The 26,511-nt window shown below is 46.2% G+C and overlaps 1 protein-coding gene and 1 pseudogene across 3 annotated transcripts in view; both read left to right on the top strand.

The window, feature by feature from the left end:
• LOC309547465 (cilia- and flagella-associated protein 298-A) overlaps nt 1–23,477 on the top strand; it is a 37,247-nt gene extending 13,770 nt beyond the window's left edge. The window contains exons 5-7 of one of the 2 annotated variants that reach the window (XM_082247327.1): nt 17,846–17,977; nt 20,137–20,232; nt 23,300–23,477. In XM_082247327.1, coding sequence (XP_082103453.1) covers nt 17,846–17,977; nt 20,137–20,232; nt 23,300–23,410 — 339 coding nt within the window. In that variant the 3' untranslated portion in view covers nt 23,411–23,477. The remainder of the gene's footprint in view (nt 1–17,845; nt 17,978–20,136; nt 20,233–23,299) is intronic. The other variant, XM_082247326.1, reaches the window with a different exon arrangement.
• LOC309546625 (lamina-associated polypeptide 2-like) lies at nt 171–1,388 on the top strand (annotated as a pseudogene). The gene has a single exon. The product of its transcript is annotated as a lamina-associated polypeptide 2-like (transcript).
• Nucleotides 23,478–26,511: the final 3,034 nt, after the last annotated feature.

Here is a 26,511-nt window from a genome sequence, read left to right as displayed (position 1 = left end):
CAGAGTCCCAGAGCGGTGCTCAGGAAACCTCTACTGCCTCACCAGTGTTATTAGGTTCTGTTGCCTCAAGAAAGTGTGGTAATTGTGCAGACAGACTACCTAGTTCCCACACAAAACCTTTCTGCTACAAATGTATTTATAAGCTAGCAGGAAAAGAATCTTCAGCCTTAATGAAGGATTTCCTAAAGACTGTCCAAGAGGAAATGCTGACGACAATTCAGACTGTGAAGTCCTCATTAGGAAATTCAGGATCCACAGTATCTCCTGCAGGGGAGGGTACCTCCTCACAGGAGAGCCTTTCGGTTAGGCCAGGACAGGCCAGCCAGTCACCTTCTCAGAGTCTACCTTCAGGGTTACAAAGGAGTAGACAGGTGGAAGAGGATAGAGACCGCTCAGCCTCCCAATCCAGCTCACAGGGAGTAGGGGAAAGGGACTCAGAGGAAACAGAGGAGACAGAACCAACCAGAAATCTGTTTGGGCTGGATAACATGCAAGGGCTCCTTCAAGCAGTGTATGCTTCTGAAGAGATACCCGATTTGCCAAAAGGGACTTCAGCCCAGGATAGACTCTATAAGGGTCTAGGTAAGACTCTTTCTAGAGTTTTTCCTATCCACCAATCTCTAAAGGGGTTGGTTCTCCAACAATGGCAGCGGCCGGAGACTACGTTTAGCAGACCAGTGTCCTGGAAATGCAGATTTCCCTTTAAAGAAGAGGATATCGAACAGCTGATAAAAAGCCCTAAACTAGATGCACCCTTGGCACAAGTAACCAAAAAGTCTGACCTCTCCTTTGCTGATACAGGCAGTATTAAGGATGTCATGAATAGGAAAGCGGAGTCCCTTCTGAGGAAGGCCTGGGAGGCGAATGCTTCTACTATGGCTCCAGCACTAGCTGCCTCTTGTGTGGCAAGGAATACCTTTTGTTAGCTTGACAGGCTGAACAAAAACTTACCACAGGAAAAACCCCAAGACCTACAGGACTCCCTTTCACTAATAGGGAAAGCAGTAGCTTACTTGGCTGATGCAGCAGTGGAGTCTGTCGTAGCCTCTGCCAAAACAGGTGCCCTCCTAAATTCGGCCAGAAGAGCCATTTGGCTAAAAGAATGGGAGGGGGACCTTACCTCAAAAACAAAGCTTTGCGCCTTGCCTTTTGAGGGATCTCTACTCTTCGGATCTGGTTTGGATGAGGTCTTAGCCAGGTCCTCAGAAAGGGGGAAGAAATTTCCGGTAAAGAGGAAGGAGGTTCCCAGGAAATTTTTTCGAGGCCCCCAGGAACGAAGTCAAAATAGACGTAAAAGGGAACCTAACAAAAGATGGGGTTTCAGGAAGGGAAGACAAAGGAACAGTTTGCTCTTTCACTCCACTGCAGGCTCTAGAGACAACAAGTGACGCCAGCGTCAAGGTGGGGGGCAGACTGAATCAATTTCTCACCCAGTGGAAAGAAATTTCAGTCTCCCCATATATTTACACCCTCATTCAGGAAGGTTATCGCCTTCAATTCACTTCAATACCTCCTATTACAATAACCCTGACCCAAATTCCCAAAAAACCCCAAACAAAAAAAGCCCTACTACAAGGAATTCAAGAACTGGTAGAGCAGCTAGTAATAATTCCGGTTCTAGAAGATCAACATCTTCAAGGCTTCCACTCCCATGTGTTTGTGGTCCCAAAGGCATCAGGCAAGTTCCAGCTAATAATAAACCTAAAAAAGGTCAACTGGTTCCTGAGGTACAAAAAATTTTCTATGGAAACAATTTATTCGGTACGGAAGAACTTATTAAAAGACGTCTTCATGACCACCTTGGATCTCAGAGATGCTTATCTGCATGTTCCCATCCATCCAGAACATCAGAAATTCCTGAGATTTGCTATAGAAACCAAAGGAAAGACAACACATTGGCAGTTCAGGGCACTACCTTTCGGACTGGCCGCCAGTCCAAGGATCTTCACAAAGGTTCTTGCGGAGGCAGTGGCTCACCTACACCTGTTAGGGATTGCCCTGATCCCTTACTTGGACGATCTACTGATTTTTGGAAAATCAGAGGCCCAGGTAAACCTAGATACCCACCGGGTGATAGTCTTCCTGGAGAGTCTTGGATGGCTCATCAACCTGAAGAAATCAGCCTTGGTACCTTCCCAGATGCGGAATTTTCTGGGTTTCCAGGTAGACTCAAGGGCTCAAAAACTGTTTTTGCCCCAAGAAAAAAGGGAAAAAATAAGTACCGCAGTCCAGACTGGTAGATTCCCCATCCTGTTCCAGGAGAGAGGTTCTAAGGGTGTTGGGGCTTATGTCAGCCAGTATACCAGCACTGGTGTGGGCACAACTGCACACAAGGGAACTTCTGTTCTTTAGACGAGCACGTCATCCTCACTCCAAGTACAGGCATCCCTGATATGGTGGAAAGACCAAACCAACTTGGGGAAGGGCAGACCCTGGGGACAGTGGAATCCTATAGAGATTACCACGGACGCCAGTACAAAGGGGTGGGGAGCCCACATGAGTGGAGCCCAGGCACAAGGGATCTGGGACTATGGAACAGCTCAAGCCTCCTCAAATTTCAGAGAGTTGAAGGCAGTGGGGGAGGCCTTGGAAGCCTTCAGAGAAAACATCCTCAACAGAGAAGTTCTCTTCCTTTCAGACAATACTACAACAGTGGTATATCTGAACAGGCAAGGAGGAACCAGATCCAGACCCCTCTTGGATTTGACTACAGCAATCCTGAGTTGGGCCGAGGAAAGGGTAGTCTCCCTGGTAGCAGTTCACATCAGGGGGAAAAACAACCTACAAGCAGACTTCCTCAGTCGTCATCTTATTCAAGAGGGAGAATGGGAGTTAGATCCCAGAGTCTTTCAAATGATAATTCAGAGATTTGGAACCCCAGAGATAGACCTGTTCGCCACGGCGCAGAACAAGAAGGTGAAAAAATTCTTCTCCCTTACTCGGACCAGAGGGATGACAGGGTTGGATGCACTAGCCCAACCTTGGCAATTCAACCTGGCATATGCCTTCCCCCCTCTGATGTTGATCCCGAGAGTCCTTCAAAAATTAAACCAGTCAGGGGATCTTCGGTTGATTTTAATTGCTCCTTGGTGGCCAAGGAGGCCTTGGTTTGCCACAATGAAGGCCATGGCAGTGGCTTGCCCATGGCGACTTCCAGTTTCTCAAAACCTACTGTCACAGGGTCCTGTTCTGTGTCCAGACCCGGAATTTTTTCAGTTAGCAGCCTAGCTACTGAAAGCCAGCTCCTAATTTCAAAAGGTTGCTCGCAGAGAGTGGTAGATACTCTCTTGTTGAGCAGGAAACCTGTTACAAAAAGATCTACACTAAGGTATGGAAAAGTTTTTGTACCTGGGGTAGGCAAAAAGGTTTTGCCTCCTCCTCTACCCCTGTAATCCTAGAGTTTCTACAGGATGGGGTAGATAAGGGTGAGGCCATTAACACCTAGGGTACAAGTGGCGGCTCTCTCGGTGTTCCTAGACACCCGTCTGGCGAAAGAGCCACTGATAAAAAGATTTTTGTTAGCCAGACAAAGGGTTACTCCTATTGTAAAAGACAGGTTCCCACCTTGGGACCTGACAAGGGTCCTAGAGGCATTATCTAGGGTTCTCTTCGAACCATTGGAAGAGATTTCCCTTAAAATGTTGTCCCTAAAATTGACTTTCTTACTGGCTCACGACAGCTAGAAGAGTAGGAGACCTCCAAGATCTCTCTATAAAAGAACCATTTATGGTAGTATTTCCAGACAGGATAGTCTTAAGACCAGATCCTCTGTATCTACCGAAGGTAGCATCTCCTTTTCACAGAACACAGGAGATAAACCTGCCTTCCTTCTGTGATAACCCAAAGAACAGTAAGGAAAGAAGTTTCCACTGCATTGATGTAAGAAGAGCCTTGCTCACTTATTTAGATAGGAGAAGACCCTTTAGGAGGTCAAACCATCTATTAGTTCTTCACACTGGACCTAGGAAAGGGTTGCAGGCCTCTAAGCCTTCAGTATCTAGATGGATCAGACAGGCAATTACCACCGCTTATGAGGCATCAGGTATCCCTGCTTCTAGTAAAATAAAAGCGCACTCTACAAGAGCCCTAGCAACATCCTGGGCCGAGAAGGCAGGAGCATCTTGGGAACAGATCCGCAAGGCAGCCACTTGGTCCAGCCACGACACTTTCCTGAAACACTACAGGATAGAAGTACTGTCTCAACAGGACCTAACCTTTGGACGGAAGGTCTTACAGGCAGTAGTCCCACCCTAAGGTAGGCCAGGGGTAATCTAGTATCCTCTCATGTTTGGGCCGTCCTGGAAGGCGATTTGAGAAAACTTATCGTTAGTTTACCGGTAACGGCTTTTCGGATGAGCCTTCCAGGACGGCCGGCCTACCCGCCCTATTAAAAGGGTGCAAACAAATTAAGGGGTAAGTACCTATAAAATTAATTTGAACACTTCCCTCGAGAAATTGGTTGTGGAAGATACTTTTTTACAACTGAGGGGCAGAGGGAAGGGTGGGGCCTTTTAACTATGTTTAATTGATTGTGTTTCCGGTAGGAGGAGCCTATCATCTCATGTTTGGGCCGTCCTGGAAGGCTCATCAGAAAAGCCGTTACCGGTAAACTAACGGTAAGTTTTTGCAGAGTTCTGCCGCCAATTAGTGTTTTAACACTAGGACCGAGAGGCCGTGTGTGGTTCCTGTGCCCATCCTAGACCACTGTTTAAGACCTATACATGACTTCCTTGTAGTGAATGTCATTGGCTTACTCTGCAGCAGGAGTGTAATGCTGGTACCATTCACACAACATCTTTTACCATGTTCTTTACTTATGAGTGCTCGGGGGGATCTATCTTGTACCACATTGGTTCTCTCTTCATAGCTTCTTTGCACATGGGTAAAAACTCGGTTTCTCCCATGTTTTTAGGGCATTTTTTGGAGTGTCTTGTCTTGCTTTGCTTCACTTAGTGTGGAGTGTTGCAACAAATTTACATTTGCAACCCTAAGTCCATTTTGCAGGTCATGCATTGTACTTTTGGCATTTTGGAGTGGTCTCTATCCTGTATCAAAATGTTATACAGCTTCCATGGCTTTATGTGTAGATGGTATGCTAGTTTATGTTGCTGCATTTATGTAGTGTGTCCTTGTGCTACAAGAAATGTTGATACAGGGGTATAACCATATTTTGCATCTGGGCAGCCCAATGGCTTGGTGGTTGGCACTTCTGCCTGGCAGCCCTGGGGTCATCGGTTCAGATCCAACCATGCCATCAGAATCCTGCATGTTTTCGAAGTATGCAAATGGTGCTAAAAGCCGTGGCTGGCAAATGCAGAACATAAAGACAGCAACTTGGTTCCGTACCTTCTGCCGCTTCACATAAGGTTCTGACAAACAGCCAGCAGCAGCGAGCGCCTCCTCATCTTCAGCAATGATTGCAATAAGTGAGCTGGTAGTCGTTGCTGACACGAATAAATATTTGCATGTGCAATTAGGTGTGTATGTGCTCCAGTTAGCAGAAAGAGGGGTGTATTTGGAGGCGTGTTCTAGTGAATTGTGGGCATCCCATAATATTCCAGAGGTATGGTAGTCATGTCGGCATTTTTAGGCCAACCCCCTACTGCTTAGACTTTTCAGGTGGCAGTGAGGGCACAGTAGCTTGGAGTATTAGCATTGCTTGGGGTATCAGCGCTGTCGCCATATAACAAAGCTGGTGTGTATGTATGTGTGTGTGTATATATGTGTAAGATATATATATTTTATGTGTGTGTGATTCTGTACTGTCGCCTACAGGATGCGTGGCTTCTGCTGTGATTACTCACAGCAGAAGCCGATCTGCGGGTGCCGGGCAATGGATGTCTGCCAGCACCTGCCGATCATTGGACAGAGACACAGGGGAAGTGATGGATTTTGTGTCCCTAAAAAGCAGGGAATAAAATGCATCACTTCTCTTAGTAAGAGCAGCACACAGTTTACACGAAAACACTAGTTGGGCACACAGTTAAACCTTTGATCGCCCTAGATGTATACCCCTTCCTGGCCTGTGTCATTAGCACAGTGACAGTGCATATTTTTAGCACTGATCATTGTATTAGTGTCCCTGGTTCCCACAAAGCGTCAGATTGTCCACCGCAATATCACAGTCCTGCTATAAGTTGCTGATCGCTACCATTAGTAGTATAAAAAGAACAAAATACAAATTCCAGTGTATATATACTATAGTTTGTCGATGCTAAAACTTTTCACAAACCAATCCAAATACGCTTATTGGGATTTTTTTTTACACCAAAAATATGTAGCAGAATACAAATTGGCCTAAATTTTTTTTTTTTTTTTTTTTTTTTTTTATTGGATGTTTTTTATAGCAGAAAGTAAAAATAAATAAATATATAATTTTTTTTTTTCTTTTTTTGAAAATTTGTTGATCTTTTGTTCATAGCGCAAAAAAAAAAAAATGCAGTGGTGATCAAATACCACCAAAAGATAGCTCTATTTTGTGAGGGGGGGGGGGGGGGAGGGGGGGGACATGCATATGATTTATGCACAGCGCTGGTCCTGCACTCATACAGTGATGCTGAGAGCGGTGCTGACAATATATCTTTCTCTTACGTCCTCCGACAGTCGCCGCCTCTTCATATTCGTCACATATGGGGGTATTAGACTTTGCTCCGAAGGAGTAGCTAGGCAACAGAATATGTTAACATTAAAGTTTTTAACATATCCCACCCTCAAGGGGTGGTCCCCTCAGTCAATACCCTCCTACTTCCTGCAACCATATCTCAGTTTTAATGTCTAGCTTGTCAGGAGTGGCTGGCTTTTCCTGTGCTGGGGCTTTCTGCCCCAGACTCTTTCTTCTTTTTGAAATTTTGTTTGAGTTTTCTCTCTACCTTTACTTAGCTGTTATTTTTGTCAGCGTTAGTTAGTTCTTCTGATGAAGAGGATCATGCGGGCTGGGTCTCGGGCTGATCCCCCCTGGTCGCAGGTCGTGGGTCAGTGGCTTCCCAGCCTGCCATCGAGCGTTCAGCCAGGTAACGCTCCTGGCACAGTGAACGACCCATCCCTGTTCGGTGCAGGGATGATTGGTGAGGTGGCTACCTCACTGGACGCCGTGCGGTTTCTTAACCCCCATTTTGTGCATCTTGAATTGCGACTCTCCCTGCCTCATGTGCAGCGGCTTGTTCGCCTGTGCGGGTCCCCCACGCCATTAAGAGGTAAGTGTATCTATGTGGGGACCTGTCTGTCTGGGGGGGTGTCAGTCTGGGACTGTGTAACCTGCCTCTATTCACACTGCCTGTCTCCCTATCTCTCGGCTGCATGCTGTGGGCTGCAAGGGGGGGGGGGGGAGCTGTGTGACACTGTGTGTGTCAGTCTGGTCAGTGTGAAAAGCTGTGTGCTGTGGGGCATGTTTTTTTGGCATGTTTGGGCATTTACAGCGATCGCTGCGGCGATCTGACATGTGTTCTTATACATGGATGACATGTGTGCATTACTACACTGTGGAGCGGCGGTTTCGGCGCCAAACGGCGCCATTTTGCCTACACTCGCTCCGGCCGCATGTTTTACATGCATGGCGGCCATTTTCTTGTAGCCTCCATAGGCTTTCATAGAGCGCCCTGGCAGCATCACTTCCTCTTTCCAGGAACACCGATCGAGGCAGCAGCAGCGGCGAGGGTCTCCTCAGGTTTTATCCTTCTGTTCTTGCTATCCATTGCCTGTGTTCAGTTTGCATATTCCCTGTGGGGGTCTCATTGTGCTTGAGTGTGGTGCGGTGGGCTGCGCTTGCCGCGCTTGCTTAAAGGGGCAGTTAACCCTTTATTGTCTGGTATTACAGGGGCAATGGATTCTCAGGAGGGCAAATTTCCTACCGCCTTGGTGGAAAGCCAGGGGACCGCTGTTTCCCCCCCAGGGGGGGATTTAGCCACTATTGTGGCTGGCCTTGCTGCTCAGGTGCAGATGCTGGTGGCTGCTCAATCTACTAAAAGACCCAGAATTGCTCTTTCCTCTGATTCTGAGGGTGAAGGTGATGGGGTTGTTATGGCGGGGGCCTCCTTATCGGGGTCCCGCTCCTCCCTAGATCTAGTGGGGTCCGAAGTGGAGGCTGAAGTTGAGGGGGTTGATAATTCTCCCCCTGGCTCGCCTGAAGAGCTTGCAATCATGGATGAATTGATTGCTTCCATAAAGCAAACATTGCGTTTGCAGGATGAAGTGTGTCCCCCCGCTGCCTTGGCGGCTTATGGGACGCAGAGAAAACGCAGGACACCGCAGGTTTTTCCCTGCAATGATGATTTTCAGCGCGCTGTTAAGGAACAATGGCGCAATCTGCGCAAACCTTTTGCTGTGCCAAGTAGGTTCAAGCTGCGTTATCCTTTCTCGCCTTCCACTGATGAAAGGTGGTGTGTACCTCCCCCAGTGGATCACGCAATTGCGGTTTTGAACAAGGCCACTGCGATTCCTGCAGAGGATTCCCCTGTGTTCCGTGATGCCACGGATAGGAGATTGGAGTCTCTTGCCCGTCATACTTATTCTGTTACGGGTTCTATGCTTAAAGCTCTGTTTGCTTCACTCATGGCGGCCCAGGCGATCGTAAGTTGGACGCAGATGCTTAGGCGCGTCCTAGTGGCCGACTCGGCCTCGCCGGCGACCCTGGATATGGTGGATCAAATCCACCAGGGTGTCATGTATCTGTGTGATGCGGACCTGGACCTGGTTCCATTGGCTGCACGTGTGCACAGCGTGGCGGTGTTGTCTCGCCGCCTGGTTTGGTTAAAATGTTGGTCGGTGGACCAATCTTCGCGTAAGACCTTAGCCAATCTACCTTATGATGGGTCTCGCCTTTTTGGGGAGTCCTTGGATGTGTTGATTAAGGGGATCACCGGGGGTAAGAGCACTCTCTTGCCCCATTTCCCCAAGGCTAAGGGGGCTTCTGGGAAGAAGCATGCTAATTTTCGGCCCCCTCAGGGGTCCTTTCGTGCCTTTCGGCCGCACTACAAGGGCAAGCCGTTCAAAGGTCAAGGCTCTCAGAAGAAGCCCTGGTCTGGGAAACAGAAGTCCGGCCAATCCGGATCTGCAGCCCATAACAGTTCGGCCTGGAGGGGCGCCCTCACCCAGTTTTGGGGTGGGGGGACGCTTGTTTGGTTTTCTTCAACCCTGGTTGGCCCGTGTGCGGGACAGGTGGGTTCAGGAGATCGTTCGATCTGGTTACAAGATCAAGTTTCTCTCTCGGCCGGAGAGCAGATTTTTTCCCTCAAATCTTCAACTGTCTCCAGAGCGTTTGCGGGACCTGCACCTGGCGGTGCGGGACCTGAGGGCTCAGGGAGTGGTGGTTCCGGTGCCTCATCGGGACAGATTTCGGGGGTTTTATTCCAATCTGTTCACCGTGCCCAGAAAGGAGGGCAAGGTTCGTCCAATTCTGGACTTGAAGGCTCTGAACCGCTCTGTGCGGGTTCGCAAGTTCCGCATGGAATCCCTGCGGTCGGTGGTGGCTGCCCTGGTTCCGGGGGAATTCATGGCCTCCATCGATTTGAAGGATGCGTATCTTCACATCCCCATTTTCGAGGGTCACCAGAGGTTCCTTCGATTTGCCATTGCGGAGGATCACTACCAGTTCGTGGCGTTGCCTTTTGGTCTCGCCTCGGCTCCGCGGGTCTTCACCAAGGTGCTTGCACCGGTTCTGGCATTATTGAGGGCCCAGGGCATTTCTGTCCTGGGGTATCTGGACGACATTCTGGTTCGGTCTGCGACCAGCCAGGGTCTGGAAAAGGACCTATCTGTCACGATGCGAACTCTGCAGGAGTTTGGTTGGACGATAAATTTTCCAAAGTCGACACTGAGTCCGTCGGTTCGTCTTCCCTACCTGGGAATGATTCTGGACTCGGTGCAGGCGAAGGTCTTCCTGCCGGAAGACAAACTCAGAACTCTTCAGGAGGAAGTCAGGTCCCTCAGGGACGTTCCGCACTCGTCTCTGCGGACGTGCATGAGATGTCTGGGATTGATGGTCTCGGCTTTCGAGGCGATTCCCTTCGCCCAGTTTCACACGCGGGGTCTCCAAGCGGAGATCCTGTCCAGGTGGGACGGGCGACCTCAATCTCTGGATCTTCAAATCTCGTTGAGTCATCGCACCAGAAGAAACCTTCTGTGGTGGCTCCAGTCCCCGATGGTGTCCGGGGGCAAGTCGTTTCGTCCTGTCTCGTGGACGGTGATCACCACGGATGCCAGCCTGTCGGGCTGGGGTGGTGTTCTGGGCGTTCTATCCGCCCAGGGAACTTGGTCGGAGGGGGAGTCTTCCCTTCCGATCAACATTCTGGAATTGCGTGCGATAAAGCTCTGTCTTCATCGCTGGACGGACCGGCTGCAGGGCTGCCCGGTTCGGGTGCAGACGGACAATGCCACGGCGGTGGCCTACATCAACCACCAAGGGGGCACCAGGAGTGCCCGAGCGGCTCGAGAAGTGGCCGACATTCTGTCTTGGGCCGAGACTCATGTCCCGGCGATAACGGCGGTTCACATTCCGGGAGTGGAGAATTGGCAGGCGGACTATCTGAGTCGCCAGACCCTGGATCAGGGGGAATGGTCTCTCCACCCGGCTGTCTTCCAGATGTTGTGCGCGAAGTGGGGTCTTCCAGATGTGGACCTGTTCGCGTCTCGTCTCAACAACAAGGTGAAAAGGTTCGTGGCAAGGACGCGCGACCCTCGGGCAGACGCGTCGGACGCGTTAGTGGCCCCGTGGCATCAGTACAGGCTGATGTACGCGTTTCCACCGATTCAGTTGCTGTCCAGGTTCCTTCGCAGGTTACACTCGGAACGCAGCACGGTGATTCTTGTGGCACCGGACTGGCCTCGCCGGTCCTGGTACGCAGACCTCGTGAATCTGGCGGTCGACGCTCCGTGGCGTCTGCCTCTTCGAGACGATCTACTGTCTCAAGGACCGATATACCATCCTGCTTTACAGTCGCTGGCTTTGACGGCCTGGCTGTTGAGACCGAGGTCCTGAAGGAGAGGGGTCTCTCTCCAGAGGTCGTTCATACTTTGATCAACGCGAGGAAGTCTTCCTCGGGGAAGGTTTATTACCGTACTTGGAAGGCCTATTTTGCCTGGTGTGAGTCCAGGGGGTTTTCACCCCGCACGTACTCGGTTTCCCGTGTGCTGTCCTTTCTTCAAACGGGTGTTGATCAGCGTTTGGCGCTGGCTACGATAAAGGGTCAGGTGTCTGCACTGGCCGTTCTGTTTCAACGTCCCGTGGCTTCCAACTCCTTGGTTGGCACTTTTGTTCAGGGTGTGCGGCATCTGGTTCCTCCTAGGAGGGATCCTTTGCCCCCTTGGGACTTGAATCTCGTTCTGTCTGTGTTGCAACGTGCTCCTTTTGAACAGATCAGGGAGATCTCGTTGTCTATGTTGTCCAAAAAGGTCGCCTTTTTGGTGGCGATCACTTCGGGTCGGAGATGGCAGCTTTGTCCTGCAAGTCTCCGTATCTGGTTGTTCATTTGGATAAGGTGGTCTTACGACCTAATCCTTCTTTTCTTCCGAAACGAGTTTCGGAATTCCATCTTAATGAGGATATTGTCTTACCTTCGCTGTGCGCGAAGCCTAAACATCCAAAGGAGGTGAGATTGCATTCTCTGGATGTTGTTCGGGCGATAAGGGTTTACCTTAAATCGACTGAGTCTTTTCGAAAGACGGACTCCTTGTTTGTTCTTCCAGAGGGTCCTCGGAAGGGCATGTCGGCTTCGGCCTCTACCATCGCAAAATGGATCAGGCAGACCATTGAACAGGCCTATGCTTTGCAGGGGAAGGTTCCCCCTGTGCCTGTGAAGGCGCACTCTACTAGATCTTTGAGTACGTCTTGGGCCTGTCGTCATGGGGCTTCTGTAGCCCAGGTGTGTAAGGCGGCGACTTGGTCGACCGTGCACACGTTCACAAAATTCTACAAAGTAGATGTTCAGGCATCGGCGGATGCTTCCTTTGGCCGCAAGGTTCTTAGTGCGGCAATTCCCTAGGGTCCCTTTATTGGGGACCTCTGGCTGTTGGGATAAGTTTTTTATCCCCTGGTTATTTGTCTTTTCCTGGGTTGTTGCTCCTGTTGAGCACTTGTTTTTCCTGTTGCCCAGCTGGTTTCCTTCCTTTGGTAAGTTTCCTTTCTTTGATGCGGAGACTGCGTTGCCTTTTCGGCGCGGATGCGTTTCCCACCCCTCATGTTTGCACTGCTTTGGGATGTCCCCATATGTGACGAATATGAAGAGGCGGCGACTGTCGGAGGACGTAAGAGAAAACGGAATTTTTGTAAAATCTTACCTGTAAAATTCCTTTCTCTGAGTCCTCCGACAGTCGCCGCCCCCGCCCCTCTTTTGGGGTTTGGTTGTATACTCTACTGCTATTCCACTAAAACTGAGATATGGTTGCAGGAAGTAGGAGGGTATTGACTGAGGGGACCACCCCTTGAGGGTGGAATATGTTAAAAGCTTTAATGTTAACATATTCTGTTGCCTAGCTACTCCTTCGGAGCAAAGTCTAATACCCCCATATGTGACGAATATGAAGAGGCGGCGACTGTCGGAGGACTCAGAGAAAGGAATTTTACAGGTAAGATTTTACAAAAATTCAGTTTTTGTATCAAAACTGTCCATCGCTGAAGATTTAAAAAAAGAGGACCCAGCTCATCACATTAATGGCCTTAAGACATTTGGAAAATGTAAAAATATATATATAAACAAAAATCATAAAATTCGACTAACGAGTCAGTCACTGTGCTCTCTCCTTTTTATGAGCATATTCCCTGTCAGTACATTGGCATGCAGCAGACCTGATTGGTTCCCAATCCTGTCTCTCCCTCTCCCAGTCAGCTCTTTTGTACAGAGGCTTCAAGAGACCAATAGCAAGTCAAATTGAGGTAACTACACTGCTTTTTTTTCATCATCTTAGGCTAATATCTATTCTGCTACATATTTTTGGTAAAAAATAAGTGTATATTGATTGGTTTGCGCAAAAGTTATCGCGTCTACAAACTAGGAGATAGATTTTTCATATTTTATTTTTTTACCAGTAATGGCGCTGATTAGTGATTTCTAGCTGGACTGCGACATTGCGGACACCTAACTGACATTTGATGGGACCAGTGACATTACTACATTGATCAGTGCTAAAAATATGCACTGTTACTGTGCTAATGGCACTGGCAGGGAAGGGGTTAACACCAGGGGCGATCAAAGGGTTAAGTGTGCTCCTAGGGAGTGCTTTCTAACTGTGGGGAATGGACTTACTGGATGAAATTAGAGACTAAATAGTAGGAACACAGGATCCCTTTGTTCATCTGTGACAGAAGGGCGGTCTGCCTTGTTTACATAGGCAGACTGCCGTTCTGTCTCCAAGGGGAGTGATCGCAGGATCTGCTGACTGGCTCCCCATCTGGCCAATTGGCGGGTGTGCCCCCCCCCCCCACTATCTACAGCGACATACAGGTACAATATTTTGCATAATAGAGCTGACCTGCCACAGTAAAACTACGGCCGCTGGTCGGCAAGTGGTTAAAAAAAAAAAAAATCTGTATATATCAATGTATTATTCATACATTTTTGTGCACATAAGGTTGCACCATTTTGTCTCTCTTTTCAACAGCTTTACCATACCCAGTGGCGGTTCTACATTAAATTGCTCCCCGGGCAAGACTCCCTCCCGGCGCCCCCCCCCCCCTCCCCCCAAAAAAAAATAAATAACATGACAACATAACAATAAATGCAGAGTGCCACAGCATTGCCCCCAATAAATGCAGAGTGCCACAGCATTGCCCCCAATAAATGCAGAGTGCCACAGCATTGCCCCCCAATAAATGCAGAGTGCCACAGCATTGCCCCCCAATAAATGCAGAGTGATACAGCATTGCCCCCAATAAATGCAGAGTGCCACAGCATTGCCCCCAATAAATGCAGAGTGCCACAGCATTGCCCCCCAATAAATGCAGAGTGATACAGCATTGCCCCCAATATATGCAGAGTGCCACAGCATTGCCCCCAATATATGCAGAGTGCCACAGCATTGCCCCCCAATAAATGCAGAGTGCCACAGCATTGCCCCCCAATAAATGCAGAGTGCCACAGCATTGCCCCCCAATAAATGCAGAGTGCCACAGCATTGCCCCCCAATAAATGCAGAGTGCCACAGCATTGCCCCCCAATAAATGCAGAGTGCCACAGCATTGCCCCCCAATAAATGCAGAGTGCCACAGCATTGCCCCCAATAAATGCAGAGTCCATACCCCTACTGCATCCTAAACTTTATACGTTATTTTTTGCTTTAGCTAAAATGTAACATTGCAGATTTTTTTAGATCTGTGCCAAGACGTAATGGAGGAGGACACCTCTTGTGTGGCCATGCTAGAACATTCCTAAAATTGCTGCTTAGCTGAAGTATGAGTTGAACCATTCTTTAGTTTGGCGATATGACATTTCTCATTTAGACATTCTTTATAATCTTTATTTGGTACTTGTAAATATGCCATCCAATTGATCTTTCTCTAGGGGATGGTATGAGACAGGCCAGTTCCCAGATTTGTCCACATCATTGTTAGCAGGACAATGTACGATGGGAAGGGGAGGCCTGAGAAAGACACGGCCTGTGATCAAATATTGTCCCTGGAATCAGACTTACATATTCATCTTCTCCCATGTCACTGGTGTGCTTTGTCCTCTCTGACCCATGTCTGATCTATGTGTTGTCTTTGGACTAAGCTCCAGACTCTTTCCTTGGTCTTCTTGATGTTTGCCTGACTTTCCTTTGTGACTCCTCACACATTCATGTTGGCCTCTGTTTAGTTTAGTTTTGATGTTTTTCGTATTTGTAAATTAGGATGCTCCGCACATCTTGAAAGTCATTATCTGTAGACCTGCATCGTGTCATGGTGGAAACCAAAGGTTCACCAAAGCTGAGATCTTCAACTCGACCTACTGTAGACTGCTTCTTTGTCTTAAATCTCAATATCCTGAGATAGTCTCAGGATTCAGATATTTTTTTTTTCCAAGTGTCCGTTTTCTTTTAGTATGAGGTGTGACAACCTATTTACGGATTGGACTATAGAAAAAAATAATTTTGCTTACCTTTTACGCTAGTGACTCTTGTCGCCTTCAAAGTAGTCCCCTTGTAAAGCCACTGCCGGAAACATTCCTGGTAGGGATGCACCGGTATCCGCGCCCATACCCAGTATTTTCACGAGTACTCGCACTAGTGAAAATGCTCCTGATACCGAAACTGATACTTTGCATCATTACAAAATGAACTGGTGCAAAAACTCTCACATGCGATTTGAACAGGAATGTGGGTCGATTCCACCCATCACTTGTGTTATGTAAATGTTATAACTCTCATTAAATGAGAAGTATCTGAATCGGGGTTTTTGCACATTTATACTTGCCTAGATGGATGCAGCATCGCTCCGATGCTGCATCTGTTCCCTGCCGCCACTACACTGAGAACCTAGCAATTGAACACCGCCAGTCACTCAGTTTCCACAGCAGCCCTCTGCTCTGCCCCCGCCTCACTGGAGTGCCTGGCTGTGGAGGGGCGCCGGCTCAGGCTCTCAGTGGCTCAGTGGACCGGCTTTGTGACGTCAGCAGACTTCAGCCCACTGTGTATGGAAAACGGGTCACAGGAGTGCAAAATGAACTGCACTCATGTGATCCAAAGGAGAAGTACAGCCAAATGAGCTTTGACTGTACTTCTCCTTTTGAGTACATATCTGGTCAAATGCAAAATTTGCATAGTGTTCCTGTCCCGCTGATAGAAATTCACAGCCACTGGAGGAGATGTATAGGCAGTCCACCCCCAAGCTGACATCACAACATCACTTCTGCACTATACCCACAGGGGTCCCCTGTGAGCACCTCCAGCGGCCATGATTTTCTATCATCGACGGGACTGGGACACTATGCAGATTTTACATTTGACCATATATGTACTTAATGTGAGTTATAATAGTTTTAATATACTGCCCACTAGATGGCATCTTGTGCCCATTTATTTTGTATTGACACAAAGTATCAGTACTCATTGATAAAAAAATAAAAAATTGTGCAACCCTAATTACTAGAATTTGTTTTCTGCAATGTTGAGCAGTATCTTTGTCGCAGAGTGCTGGATGTGCAGAATTTCATTCCATCTGCAGGGTTACAGGGTGCTAAGTCAGGGCAACAAGGTGGTTGGTTAAGTTCTGTAATGGATTTCTGGCCAAGAATTCACGAACACCTAACACATCATGATCAGTAGCATTGTCTTCCAGCCTTTTCCTCTAAGCAGATTCCCGTTATCATCCCGTTTCATTTTCCACATTTTCATCCATCCTTTGGGTTTTTGGCTGCCCGCTTCTTTCGTCATCGTGGGCATCTTCACCATCTCTCCTCAAACTGCCTATGCCATTCAAAAACACTTGTACTTTTGCCAACTTTAAGGCAAAATTGAATTTTAATCCACTGCTCCAGAATCCTTTCACTCACTTTCTCCCAACAGCTCAACGCACAAACTCGTTATTTCTTCTGCTACTCCATAAAGAGTCAACAGGTCTGCGACCCAGGGGAGTGCAAGGTGGAACATGTCATAACACACTTGAACGCGAATGGCTGTGTGACTCCTGATGTTTTCACTGATTTATATTTAGTTTGCTAAAGGATTGTGTCATAAACTGCCATTTACTTAGAAAAAAAAAAAAAAAAAAAAAATATATATATATATATATATTTTTTTTTTTTTCCATCCTTGCTGCACCTTGGTGCTGCTGATATTCTGCAGCTTATTTGCTACATTACAGAGACTTGAGTAGAGTGTAACTTTGTACATTCTCAATAAAGTTGAAAAAAAATAAGTCAAAAGAGCGCTACTCTGAAACAGGACAGAAAAACAGACACAATTTGTCCTTGTTCGCACTTATATATGGGGCCGACTACGCTACCTGCAGACTGCGCACAGGGCTGATCATCCGCAGGTAATCGCTTCATGTACGATTTATATGCAAGTGCTCGCAAATTGCTGCAGGTGCTCAAAGCGTCCCATTGCTTTGAACAGGGTTTCCTGCCTGCAGATATTCACAGGAAACCCTGATGAGTCGGGAAAAGTAAACCCTTACCTATGGCTTGCGCGGTTTGCAGGAAACCCTGGTGAGTCTGCAAAAGGAAATCATAGTTGGCCCTTTATACAAGTGTGAATGAAGCTTAAATATATTCAAAATCTGGCTGTTATATTAAATAATGTTTTATGATCGCTTTATTTTCTTAACAGCATAATCTGGATTGTGGGAGGGAGGGGCAGAATACTGAACTACTGGTGGCTCTATTTCTTTGGGCACAGCTGTCAGTCTGATACTGGAATCTTGTGTACAGGATGGGAAAGCACATTTAACCATTACTATTAGTTAATGCTTTTAGAAAGGGAAGAATGTTGATCTGTACACATGAAAGACATGTCTAACTGTAAGGAGGGCTTCTGTGTGTGTCCCAGGGCTTTGCTTTACCATCTTAAGGCATTCTAGTTCATGTTCTGATTCTCATTTGGGGTGCATTCACACCTGCAGCTAATCGTGTCCACGCATGTGTAATCACTTAGACTGCCCATGTCCAGGGCTGATCACTTGCAAGTTATCGCTGTGTGAGAGATTACATGCGAGTAGGTGCTATTAGCTGTAGGAGCCCATTGCTTTCAAGGGTGCTGCCTACTTGGAGCTAACCTTGTGAATCCCCACTAGGGTTCTCACATCTAATCACAGGCAGGGTCCATTCCCATGTGTAAATGCACACTCAATGATCTGAACCTTCACCTATGGATCAAATAGAATGATGATTTTTCTCACATTCCAGTAATTTTTGTTAATTCATATGTTTTTGTATTTTAGGCCGGACAGATGGTCATTGAGGAACCTGATGCCCAGTTGTGGTGGGCTGGGAAGGAGCTGCTGAGGAATAAGAAACTTGTTGACTATGTGGGCAAAAATGAAAAGACTAAAATAATTGTGAAGATACAAAAGGTACTTACAACATTTTCTTACTACCTATTCTACATGGCCAAAGATATGCAGACATCTGATTATCACACCGTATGAGCTAGTTGGACTTTCCATTCCAAAAAACATGAGCAATAATTTAGAGATGTGTATTCATGGGAATTTGTGTCCATTCAGCCAAAAGAACATTTGTATTGTCAGTTACTGATATTAAATTGGAAGACCTGACTCCCCATCGGTGTTTCGGTTCATCCCAAAGGTTTCGTAGTGTTGAGGTCAGGGCTTTGTGCAGTTCCTTCACACCATACTCCTTAAACCATGTCTTTATGGAGCTGGCATTGTGTAAAGGGCCACAGTCATTTTGGAACCGAAAAAAAACATTTCCTAAAATGTTGCTACTAATTTTGGAAGCGCACAATTGTCAGAAAAGTCTTGCTTGCAAGTGTATACTGGAGCATTGATGTAGTACTAAACACTCTGGGGTTGATTAACTAAAACTAGAGTGTACAAAATCTGGTGCAGCTGTGCATGGTAGCCAATCAGCTTCTAACTTCAGCTCGTTCAGTTAAGCTTGGGGGAAAAAAAATGGAAGTTGATTGGTAGCTATGCAGGGCTGCACCAGATTTTGCACTCAAGTTTTAGTGACTCCAACTCCTCAGTGTGGTTTTACATTTTTTTTTATTTTTTTTTACTTAGTGTATTGTTACCCAGCAGTAGTGCATGCCCAAGTACATTGATTTGCCCCAGTGTGCCCAATGTAAATAATTTGCATGTTCACCACCCCTGTTTCCAGGTTGCAGGGCACCACTTCCCTGACCTTCTAAGTAGCCTATGTACTTCATTGACTGTTTGGAAGGGGCAGCACAGGGAGGAGGGAAGCAGGGGAGTGACTTGCTGCTGGGGCTGTTCTTTTCTATGCACTTAAAGTATATATAAACCCTCACCTTGTAAAACAACCCATTAAGTTTAAAATAGAAATAAAAGGCAAAATAGAGATAAAAAAAACAATTATAAATACCTTATTTTCCCCTTTTTTACAAGTGATCAAATACCCTCTGTTCTCAGCTGCATAGAGCGATGAGGTAGGAGAAACAGCAGCACCCTGATCTTTTCAGTGAATGGCTGTGCAGGATGGGCAAGTCAGCAGAATTCTTATCATTGGGGAAGAGCACACTGAGTTCCCAGCACCGCTAGAAAACTTACCATGCTCTGCTCTCCTGCCTAGTGGGGTTTTATTAGGAAAGCAGAGGAGGGACTGGAATCTCCAGGGATTTCACATAAAGGAAGCAATAGAGCACAGGATACTTTTTCATACAAGTACATTGTACATCAGGAACATGAAATAGTGGGCTTACATATTCTTTAAGGAGACTTGTGCACGCAGCCAGCCAGTATCACACCTGCAAAGGTGGCTCCATGGGACCCCTTAAGGGGATGGAGCCATCCAAAGAAACTAAGGAAGGTGGAATTTTAGGAAGAGGAACTGAATGAGGCCACAAGCTTAAAAGCAAAATGGATTTGCAAACATGGTAAAAGTTTAGGCCTTAGACTTTAGTAACACCTTAACAGGACCCTTCACAGAAAGGACCTGAACTCAATAATTTAGAGAGGAGTCAATATACTTTTAGCTTTATAAGTAGGTGTATTGGTTAGGTGTTCACAAACCTTTTGGCCATATAGTACATTTTCATCGTAGTGGGATGAAGCATTGTACTTATTATGGGTAATATCTCCAAATTTCAATAAAGATGAGCTTAAAGGGAACCTGCCAAAATACAAATGTAGACACTGCCATTGTTGACTTGTTTCAAAAGGATTACTCCGTAGCAGCCTACATATTTTCTCTGTACAGGTTACCTTTGAAAACAAGTCAGCGTTCACATCTCCCATATTTCTATCCTGACCGGTTCCCTTCAAATTGCTGCAATCCGGTTTCTTAGGCCATTATCAGAATGGACCTTATTTGTTATCTGTGCAGTCTAGTTTGTAGTAGAACGAACATTCATTTTATATAGAAATTTCTTTCCACTGACAGCCCAGAGTGTGGTTTTGGTCGTACGTGATGTTGATGATATCCTATGATATATCCTGACAGTGTACATAAATGCTGTGCATGCCTCTTGATTTGATCTTTATCACTACCTATGTATTTTAGTATATATTTGTGCTTTAAACCCATCTAGAGAGGACAAGGAGCTCCAGCAAGAGAGCCTGTCATTTCAGAGGAAGAGCAGAAGAACATGATGATGTATTACCATAGGAGGCAGGAGCAATTCAAGGTAATATGTGGCACCCTACTCATGTGTTCATTAACTTCAGCTCAGATCCAGTGAGAGGTACGGTGTGTAATTGGAATTTGGGCAAATACATTGATTGAAGCTGCTGGGCTTTCTGTGCCTCACTGCACTGACTGGGCTACAAACGTATGGTTTTGCGCTGTAGCCTCTATGTTACATAGTTACATAGTAGGTGAGGTTGAATAAAGACAATAGTCCATCCAGTTCAACCTGTGTAGGTGTGTGTGGCTGTAATCCTCTCATATAGCCATTAATGTCCTGATCCTTGAGTTGTACGTCTAAGAGTCTTTTGAAAGCCACCATACTTCCCGCAGAAACCACCTCTTGTGGTAGAGAATTCCACAATCTTGTAGCCCTAACAGTAAAGAACCCCCCACCTTCATAATTAAGGTCCTCCAAGCCCCTAATCAGTTTAGTTGCCCTACTCTGGATCCTCTCCAGCTCCAACACTTCCCTCCTGAGGACTGGCGACCAGAACTGGACAGAATACTCCAGATGTGGTTTGACCAGAGTTTTATAAAGTGGAAGGATTATAGACTTATCTCTGGAATACATCCCTTTCTTTATGCATGCTAATATTCTGCTGGCTTTGGCAGCTGCCGCTTGACATTGCATGCTATTGCCTAGTCTATCATCAACCAAGACTCCCAGATCTTTCTCCATTTTTGATTCCCCCAAGGGTTCCCCTCCTCACGTGTATTGTGTTTTTATGTTTTATGTTTTTATGTTGAATGTCATCTGCTGTAAGGGAGACCTCACCAAAAGCTTTACCACAGAGTTCTGTACAGGGAGCTATTCTATAGGGACAAAAGTTTTGGACGCCTGACCATCATACCTGCACCATGTTGCCACTTGTATGAAGTTTTGGACCCACCTCTTAAATATTGAGTTCATATGTTTTCTGTGTAGGGTAGTGTTTATCCCACAGCCATAGGTGTGCCCAGCCTATGGCATTAGGGTGTGCACCCCAAAGCTCAAACACACATGCATGCGTGTTTCTACATATATATGGCCCCGGCCCAACAACCTCTCTGCCGGCACAGTAAAAGAAGTGCATAAGCACTTCTATTATAGCAGAGCTATTAAGAGGGAGATCTTTTCCATCTCCCCGCCTTCAAACAGAGCGATTATGCTAATGCACCCGTGCGCATGCCTTTGCCCACAGCATACAAAGGCATGTTAGACAATGCACGGTTACCTTGTGGCAGCAGTTTAGGGAAGGCCCTTTTTTATTCCAGCCTGACTGTGCCACTGTGTACCAAGATATGGATTGATGAGTTTGGTGTGGAGGAGCTCAAGTGACCTGCAAAGAGCCCTGACCTCGACCCTACTGAAAACCTTTACTATGAATTGAAAGGTCAATTGCAAGCTAATCAACATCCGTACCTGGCCTCACTAATGCTTTTAGGTTAAATGGCACATGAGTCCACAGACACTCCAAAATCCTGTGGAAAGCCTTCTCAGAAGAGTGGTAGGTGTTATAGTTGCAGTATATATTAAAGCACGTGGTTTTGGAATTGATGGCCAACAAGCTGATATTAGTGTGATCACCTCGGCTATCCGAGTGGAAGTTCTCCTCTCCTCTTCCCTCCCCGCAGTCTTCAGGGACATGTCACAGGTCTCAGAAGCCTGCAGGACACCATTTGCAAATCACAGTGCGGCTCGCGCATGCGCAGTGGACAGCCAGCTGTGAAGCCAAAAGCCGCATTGCCGCCTGCCCACAATTGGGATGCTGGCGATGGGAACCCGAAGGCTAGTGAAGAATTAGCCCGGATAAGGACGGCGCTGGATCCCTGGTCAGGTAAGTTTCCTTTTATTAAAAGTCAGCAGCTACAGGATTTGTTGCTGCTGACTTTTATATAGTGTTTGTTTTTTTTTTTTGGATGGACCTCCTCTTTCAATTCTGCAAAATGTAACATTGATGTGAAAAGAATAATAAGAAATATGTAGGATTTATTATTCATTTAATGAATGTCAAACATGGCAGGTTATTCCATAATGGATAAGTTTACCTTCGGAACATGTTACACTTTTCACCCTTCTTTAGGGTGGGATATGTAACATGTTCCAGCATTTGCAGCCTCCCCCCCCCCTCCCTTTGACAGCAAGCGGGGGATCTTCTCCCCGCACCCACTATCACAATTTTAAAATAATGTGGCCATGAAGGGCCCCGTCCACACGGCCGCGTCATGCTTTCAACCTGTGAATCAGTGCCTGCAAGTGCCATTAGCCATTGCCATTGACAGCTTGTAGTTCTCAATGAACTACGAGGGTGCTGGTAAGCGCTCTCATAGTCCATCGATCTTCCTGCTCTTAAGCCTCGTACACACGCAACGATTATCGGCCGACCGATCGGCCGTCTTTTGTCCAGTGTTGTTGTGTTGGTTGAAATGTGCTCTAGACTGCACACAAATTTTCTCGGCCAACAAAAACCAACTTCAGAAGTGATGTCATGTGATGGTTAACTTTCCGTGTGTTTTTTCTTCTCTGAGCATGCCCAGTCTTGCTCATCAGATTTTTGTCTGCCGAAATCTGTACTGACTGACGGAAAATCGGCCATTCTGTTGACGGCCAACAAAAATTTTATAGCCTGCACACCAGATTTTGTTCAGCCGAAAAGTCGCAGTCGGTTGTCGGAAGCATCATACTAACAAGCCGACAATCGGCAGATCAGACGTTGGCCGAAAATTCATGGCCAACAATCGTTGCGTGTGTACAAGGCATTAGGTAACTGCCTGTCTGTACAAGGTACAGGCAAACATCCTGAGAGCATGCAAGAGCCTGATTGTAGGTTCAGTCCTCTGCAGACTCCTTTTAAAAAAAATACTAAATGCACATATTTTTTATCTGCAAAAAAAACAAAAATTGCTATTTTTTAAAGGGGAATATATCCTTTTTATCCTTTTTACCAACTGTAAATGGGGTTGGTAACTGTACAGAGTGATGGTTTATAGTATGCATACAGCCTAACATGTATCACACACATAGATAAATAGCATTTTGGCTTTACTCGCTAACCAGCAAACTAATATTTGTCTCTTGGTTCCAGAAACTTGAAGAGGATGAGGATATTTCATACCTGAATGCTGACTGGGCTGACAATAACTCCTTAAAAAGACAGTTCCAGGGTGTGAAGAACATTAAATGGAGGCCGGCGTGAGAATCCAGCAATATTCCTCATTCACAAACATCTGGTATATTTAGTACATCGACAAGTTTGTAGTAGACAAGTTTTAATTGTCATCTCCTGTTCTATATAAATAAATTATCTTTATTTATAATTTTTGTGGCTTCTATCAGTTCATGGCTGTGGAATAGATTACAATAGTGCCCTTTAGAATGAAATACGTTTTTGAAAAATCACTGTGTAGTAAAATTTGCTATTCAATAATGAACTGTAATTGTGCAAACTCAGATTGCCTTTCATTTCAGAGATGGTTCTATAGGCATTCTGAAGAACTGTTGGCTGCCTTTCACATGGGCGTTTCGTTTTCTTCATCCACTCCATCAATGGATGAAAAAGAGATCCGGACTTAAGTTTTTACATCCGTTGTGTACATCCGTTTTCTAAGGATTTTCTAACTTTTGGGACGATTAGAATTCGAACCAGTCGAACATTGATTGACCCAAATTCTATTTGAAGAATAGCTGATTGCTAAGGAGCGGCTGCTGCCAGGTCCTTAACAACTGATGAGTCATCATCTGTCAGTGGAATACCCCACTGACAGCTGAATGTAAAAAAAAGTTGCTGGCAATAAAAAAAAAAAAAAAAAAAGGTGAAAAAAAAAAAAAACAGCGTGGAGTTTTTCCTTACCCCAATCCATACCAGTCCCTTTTATAGATTTTTAAGGAAAACCCTATACCAAAATTAAAAAAAAAATTACGTGGGGTCTCCCCCCCCCCCCCAAAATCGGTACCAGACCCTTATCCAAACACCATCCATACGAGACCCTTATCCCCCGTGCAGATCCATCATGATGCCCTGTAAATTTATTTATTTTTTTTTAAGAAAGTTCTGCACTCGACGAAGGCTCCAACTGTCTGACAGTTCTTAAATAACTAAGGGTCGGGCCACCCGATGTCCCTGGATGATGTCCCCCCAAAATCGGTACCAGACCCTTATCCAAACACCATCCATACGAGACGCTTATCCCCCATGCAGATCCATCATGATGCCCTGTAATTATTTTTTTAATAAAGTCCTGCATTCGATGAAGCCTCCAACTGTCTGACAGTTCCTAAACAACTAAGGGTCAGGGCCACCCAATGTCCCTGGATGACCCTGCCTCTTGTGACATCATCAACCCAGCATGCCCCTGGTTGATGACGTCACAAGGGTGCGGGTCACCCGGGAATGTCATTGGGTGGCCCAGTCAATTAGTTAGTTAAGAACTGTCAGTGGAGCTGTCAGACAGCGGGAGGCTTCCTCGGGTGCAGACTTCTGTTTTATTTTTGGGGGGGGCAGGCTGCGATGGCATTTATTGTGATTGAAACCTGATTTACTTTGGTGGGACTTTGTTTTTTTTGTTTCTTTTTTAATACAAGAATTGCATTTATTTTTGACACTTCTTTTGTACAGTGTACCCCATACTCATTCACATGGGGGGCAGATCTGGGGGCTTCCAGATTCCGATAAGCCCCTGCCCGCAGACCCCTACAATCACCAGCAAGGTTTTGAGGAAGAAGCCCTTGATCCCATTAACATGGGGACAAGGTGTTTCGCTATGGTGCTCACTCATCCCCTCCCTTTCCTGGCCAGCCGTGCTCGGATAAGGGTCTGGTATGTATTTTTTTTTTTTAGGGGGGGGGGGGGCGCAATGCCATGTGTTTTTTCTTCTTTTTTTTTTTTTTTTTTGCCAGCAATTGTTTTTACATTCAGCTGTCAGTAGGGAACACCGCTGACAGCTGATTTAGCATTCGTTGTTACGATGCCGGTGGGTGCCGGCTCCTAACAACGGATGCAAATGCGAACCATTTGTCTGTTGACCTCCATTTAGGTCTGCGTTAAACAGAAGAAAAATAGGGCTTTCTTCTGTTTTTAATAAACTAGTGTTAACGAAGGTGGATGTCAGCGAATGGTCATCCGCTAACATCTGCTTGCCCATAGAAATACATGGGCGTAGGTTTTTTCATCTGTCAACGTACAAACGGAACGCCCATGTGAAAGGGGCTTCGTTTACATGGGCAGTTAGGAATGAACAGCAGAGTCTTGCGTGGGATCATACCTGTAGGTGAACAGCTGTGGAAGGGAAGCCTGTACAGGCTGACAGCAGCCACATCTGTCCACAATTCTTATAGTAATGGACAGATGACCGGTCCTTGAAGCAATCTATCTGAGTAAAGGGCCAATCCACTGTCCCTAACCGCAATTCAAGTTTTATTCCTAATGCATTCTATGCTTTAAGATAAAAAACCTTCAGTGTGCAGCAGCCCCCTAATACTTACCTGAGCCCCCTCTCGATGTGCCTCGGCTGTCTGGGACTCTCCCTCCTGATTGGCTGAGACACAGCAGTGGCGCCATTGGCTCTTCCTGCTGTCAATCAAATCAGTTAGCCAATGAGAGGAGAGGGGGCGGAGCTGAACCACGGCTCCATGTCTGAATGGACACACAGCTGTGACTCGGCTTGGCTGCCCCCATAGCAAGCTGCTTGCTCTAGGGGCACTTGACAGGAGGGAGGGGCTAGGAGCGCCAGCAAGAGACCCTAAACGAGGAGGATTGAGGCTGCTCCAACTGGACAAAGGAGGGAAGTATGACTTTTTTGTTACTTTTTAAAGAAAAGAAAAAACAGACCTTAGTATAACTTTAATAATGTTCAATATGTAGTGCTGAAAAGTATTGTCAGAGACTGCAGATATATTAGAGATCACTGATAATATACCCTTACAAATCAATGCTCCCACTAGAATCTGTTTGGGTCCAAGGGCATTACGAGGCTCTTGGATGGTAGATTGGGCCCTGGGGCCCTACAAGAATGCACGACACTAGAGTTCTGACTTATTGGAGCAAAAGATTTATAAAGTACTCAAACTGCCAGGCAACTAGCATTTTTGCACCAATGATGGCCTCCCTATTTCTTTTACGAAAGCTTTTTTTTTTTTTTCCCCAAAAAATATTTAAACACTTTACAAATCTGTATCGACTCCCTGGACAGCAGGCTCATTATAACATAGGCCACTGTGTGGCGCTCTAATGCTTAGAAACAATTTGCATTAAAGTAACATCGTCACATCGTTTTAGAATCTTTCAGTGTTAAATATTCT

The sequence above is a fragment of the Pelophylax lessonae genome, assembly GCF_965119305.1.
Source record: "Pelophylax lessonae genome assembly, chromosome: 2".
Lineage (NCBI taxonomy): Eukaryota > Metazoa > Chordata > Amphibia > Anura > Ranidae > Pelophylax > Pelophylax lessonae.
Note: the sequence above shows the minus strand (reverse complement) of the source record. Positions and strands in the feature narration are given on the sequence as shown.